At 45.9% G+C, this 4,228-nt stretch overlaps 1 protein-coding gene across 1 annotated transcript; it reads left to right on the top strand.

Annotated features, from left to right (window-relative positions):
- Window positions 1-694: 694 nt before the first annotated feature.
- On the top strand, window positions 695-3,842 carry LOC148032485 (peroxidase 57-like). The gene is made up of 4 exons (XM_087684105.1): window positions 695-1,275; window positions 1,461-1,655; window positions 1,887-2,052; window positions 3,091-3,842. The coding sequence occupies exons 1-4, from the start codon at window positions 1,000-1,002 to the stop codon at window positions 3,702-3,704; spliced, it is 1,251 nt and encodes a 416-aa protein (XP_087540231.1). The 5' UTR covers window positions 695-999; the 3' UTR covers window positions 3,705-3,842.
- The last annotated feature ends 386 nt before the right edge of the window (window positions 3,843-4,228 follow it).

Below are 4,228 nucleotides of genomic sequence, written 5' to 3'. Positions count from 1 at the left end.
GTAGGGTATTGATGGTTCTCGGATCAAGCATTGATGATCAATAATCCGAGAAAGGGTTGATGGTAATTGCAAGCACATTAAAGAAGTTGGATCTAGACATTTCAGTAGTATTAGGGGTGAGATTATCCACATCCCACTCTTCCTAGGGTGGGATGTCCTTACACATCAAAATTGAGGACCAATGGTATCTATAACACGTGTTGAAAAACATGTGTCGATCCAAGTGCTAATGGTATTATATAGGGTTATGGTGCCATTGTAACATGTGTCTATCCAACTCCTAATGCCCATTCCAAAGCCATTGCCTTATTCTATCTTGTATTTTATACGTGCTCAAGGAGCACACTACTAGATAAGGTAGGTTGGATAATTTTCCTAGTAGGTACAACCCAATACATGGTTCTCTTGTGTCTTCGATAATTGGTCTATATTTTCCTTTCTTGGAGACGATGCTAACAAATGGTTTGGGTGCCTGCAATCAAGACTTTAAATATTCGGCTAAATGTTGGGGGGTTCCTTATTTGGTGACTCCGTCGGTGCACGTTTCTTGGTCAAATGAGTCGAGCTAGCCACGACGTTCAAAAGGTGACAGGCCAGCTTTGATATCCGGTTGAGAATGTTGAGAGTACGTGGTTCTAGAAGAACCAGAAGGGAATGCGCGTCTAGGAGAACAGTATAAAGCTTGCTGCGCATAACGCATACGCACAGACATACACACACCCCCCCTTAGATACCCAGGTCCCAGAGAGAGAGAGAGAGTGTACTGTGTGTGTGTACTGCGCGCTGTCTCGCACTAGTACACTGGCGTGTAATCGGCCGTTATCCTTGGGATTAACTGGTTATTACCTACGCCCCGGCCAGCTCGTTGAGACAAGCTGCTGATAGACAGAGTTATACAGTACACTCGATCAGTATAATCGATGATCTAATCTTCTGAAAACCAAGTTAATTCAACGATACATGCAGTCAGGATTATATAGCTGGGCAATTGAGTAAATCATGATGGAAGATAAGAAGGCAGCTGCGAAATTAGCTGGATATAGTACCAATGATCGGTTGGTAGCAGTACTGATCAAGGGCGTACTAGTGCTGTTGATCATTGTTGCATCAAAGGCAGGGGCCAGCGATGCGCAAGGCACGAGAGTGGGCTTCTACAACTCCACCTGCCCGGGCGTGGAAACAATCGTGCGAGACAACGTTAAGGCTAAGTTTGCCCAGGACAGCACCATCGTGGCGGCCCTTCTGCGGATGCTTTTCCACGATTGCTTTGTCAATGTAATATCACGAACCGTTTAATTCAGTGTTTCTATAATAATTATCATTCGGTAATTAGCACTGTTTAATTAGGCATTGCATTTCAATTATGCATTCCATTGATGCGTGTAAACTACGTCCGGGTTTTATATAGTGTTTGATTACACTCGTAATCAGTCTGATTGTTGATGTTTGTAATTCATTAGGGTTGTGATGCGTCTATTCTGCTGGACAGTAACGTTGATCCTCAGCAGCCGACCGAGAAGGAGGCCGATCCTAACCAGACAGTACGTGGGTATGAGATCATCGATGAGATCAAAGCGAAGGTGGAAGAAGCCTGCCCGGGCATCGTTTCTTGTGCGGATATCATCGTACTTGCGGTGCGCGACGCCATCGTTGAGGTGGGCACAGAGGGGAGAGAGAGAGAGAGAGAGAGAGGGAGCTAGGCTTTAGGCCCACTAACCTCTAATGCCCAAACACAAAGCGTAGGACCCATATACTAAGTCCACGTACAATATGTCTTGGCTGGCTAAAACAATATGCGCATTATTATAGACATATGGTTTAAAAGGAACGTTATGCTTACCCCTACTTTGTCTAATCCCGTTGATCATGTCATGTGCGATGTGCAGGCAGGAGGACCGAATTTTGAGATACCTTGTGGTCGATTGGATGGCTTGGTGTCAAGCGCTGATGAAGCGAACATCGAAATAGTGGGTCCAAGAGTTAGTGTAAATGTGGCCAAAGCAGCATTTGCAGGGAAAGGCCTCACACTTACAGACCTAGTGGTCTTATTAGGTATGTGTTCTACTATCATCTAAAAGCAATAGTGACATTAAGTGCATGAAAAAAAAAAGAAAACTTCCATCTTGCATTTTGTCAAGTTTTGACTATTGAAAATCACATGTCCTAGGAAAGCATTCGCCATTATCTTTAGCACAGTTTGAAAAGCTAGGCACTGCCAATTTATGAAAGTCTTCTAGTAAGGAATGAATATAGGTTAGATCTACTCTCTAAGATTCCTTCGAGGCAAGTAGAATTAGTAGGGCCATTTGTGTAGAACGTATAAATTTTGTGTGCGCAAAGAATAGTAATCGTGATCTTGGCTTGTATTTATATCACAATACTAAAAGGAAATAAAAGATTTCCACCCGCAAAGCTATTCGTATAGGCATAAAGTGAGCGACTAATTTGGTAAAGAATGTTTGATCATGTGACTACTTTATAGGGGGGCAATAGTTTTGTTGTTCATATATAAAGGTTACTAGTTTATTATAGTTTGTTGTAGGATACAAAGGTTTATAGTTTGTTAGTTTATTATAGTGTATGGAGACAAATCTCCTTTAAGACTTACCCTCAAAGAGACGGTAAGTCGGATTAAACTAAGCGAGTTCAAAGAATTGGCGAGTCATTGGTGCCCTGTAATGGTTTTTCAAGTTGACCCCCAAGCAATCTTTTTTTATTGGTAACCAAGAGAGTAAATTAAATAATAAACCAAAAGCCAGAACAAGATGTAGCTAACCATGAATCACTTGGTACGACCATCTCTCTAATTACATTGGGTGAATGATGTGATTTTCCACTAGTAAGCACAACATCAGTTTGCCAATACAACCACCCCGAGGGTCGTAAAAGGGTTGGGTGGAGTGAGGGATGACTTCAGTATAGATAGCATGAACTCTTCGGCAACTCGAAAAACAGATGTGTCGTGTGAACGGATGGTAATTTCGTAGGGTTGAGAGAGAGAGAGAGTGTGTGTGTGTGTGGCCACAAGACTTGGTTGAGTATTTCTTAAGGGGAGGATGAAGCCTAAAAGTTGTTTTATGGGTGGCTCAGGAGCTCATACGGTGGGCGTGGCGCATTGTAGCTTCTTCAGCGATAGGGTGTATAATTTCCAGGGCTCCGGGACGGCGGATCCGTCGATGAACACGACACTGGTAAGGAAGCTGAAGGGGGTATGTCCGGACCCTGCGACGGGGGGCGCGGACCCGACGGTGGCCTTGGATCAGACCCCCTCGACGGGGGCGGACGTGTTCGACAACGGGTTCTACTCGCAGCTGCAGCAGCGCAACGGCCTGCTGCAGATCGACCAGGAGCTCACGGGCGACGCGCGGACGGCCCCGCTGGCGCTCCAGCTCAGCGCGGACCGCGCCCGCTTCTTCGAAACCTTCGCGCAGTCCCTGGTCAACCTGGGCAACGTCCAGGTCAAGACCTCGCCCCTCCAGGGCGGCCAGGTGCGCCTCAACTGCCGCTCCGTCAACCCTCTCTCCCCGCCTCCCGCGCCAGCGTCACCGCCCCCTGCCACCTCGTCACCACCGCCCCCGGCTCCCGCGTCACCTCCCCCTTCCACCTCACCCCCTCCCACGCCCTCTCCCCCCTCCACATCACCTCCCCCTCCCCCACACCACCACCATCACCACCATCGCCACCTGCGCCGCCGTTCACACTAGGACCCCTTACCCTTACATTCCATTTCTACAAAATGTCGAAGCACCTCAACAATCTTCTATGCGGACGAATAACCTTGGTTGCCTTACATCGCACAAACCATAGGACACATCAGACCCCTCCCAGAATTTTGGGAGCCGATACAAAAACCTTCAACCTTTTCTAACATCTCAAGGTTGCCTTTTCCAAACTAACAACCCACTCTTTACATTTAACTTTGGCTTTTAAGCAAGTTACTTTGGAAACTAAAGCTTAATTTGATTGGTTGGGAAAAAGTTATTGTGGAAGATTGTGGTACCTCATTCATAGTTGGGTTTTACAAGAGGCATATCCCCCATCCTTATGTGGAACGCATACTGTGCAACAAGTATTCCTTGGTTGAGTTACATACATAATAGCATTCAACAATAAAATACTAGTTTTAAAGAACCCCCTGGCAGGATAAACTCTGAAGGGCTCTCCTTAAATTTTTGCAATGCATTTTGCCTAGTCTATACGGGTGCTTCGCACCAATGTTACTAATATT

Source organism: Lygodium microphyllum, chromosome 8 (assembly GCF_053477565.2).
Source record: "Lygodium microphyllum isolate KBCC chromosome 8, Lygodium_microphyllum_v1.1.10, whole genome shotgun sequence".
NCBI classification, from domain to species: domain Eukaryota; kingdom Viridiplantae; phylum Streptophyta; class Polypodiopsida; order Schizaeales; family Lygodiaceae; genus Lygodium; species Lygodium microphyllum.
Note: the sequence above shows the minus strand (reverse complement) of the source record. Positions and strands in the feature narration are given on the sequence as shown.

Excerpts from the sequence above, each read along its gene's own strand:
- LOC148032485 (XM_087684105.1), top strand. The coding sequence starts at position 1,000 with ATGATGGAAGATAAGAAGGCAGCTGCGAAATTAGCTGGATATAGTACC. Across the intron at positions 1,276-1,460 it reads TCCACGATTGCTTTGTCAAT|GGTTGTGATGCGTCTATTCT; the intron begins GTAATATCACGA and ends GTAATTCATTAG. Across the intron at positions 1,656-1,886 it reads TGCGCGACGCCATCGTTGAG|GCAGGAGGACCGAATTTTGA; the intron begins GTGGGCACAGAG and ends TGCGATGTGCAG.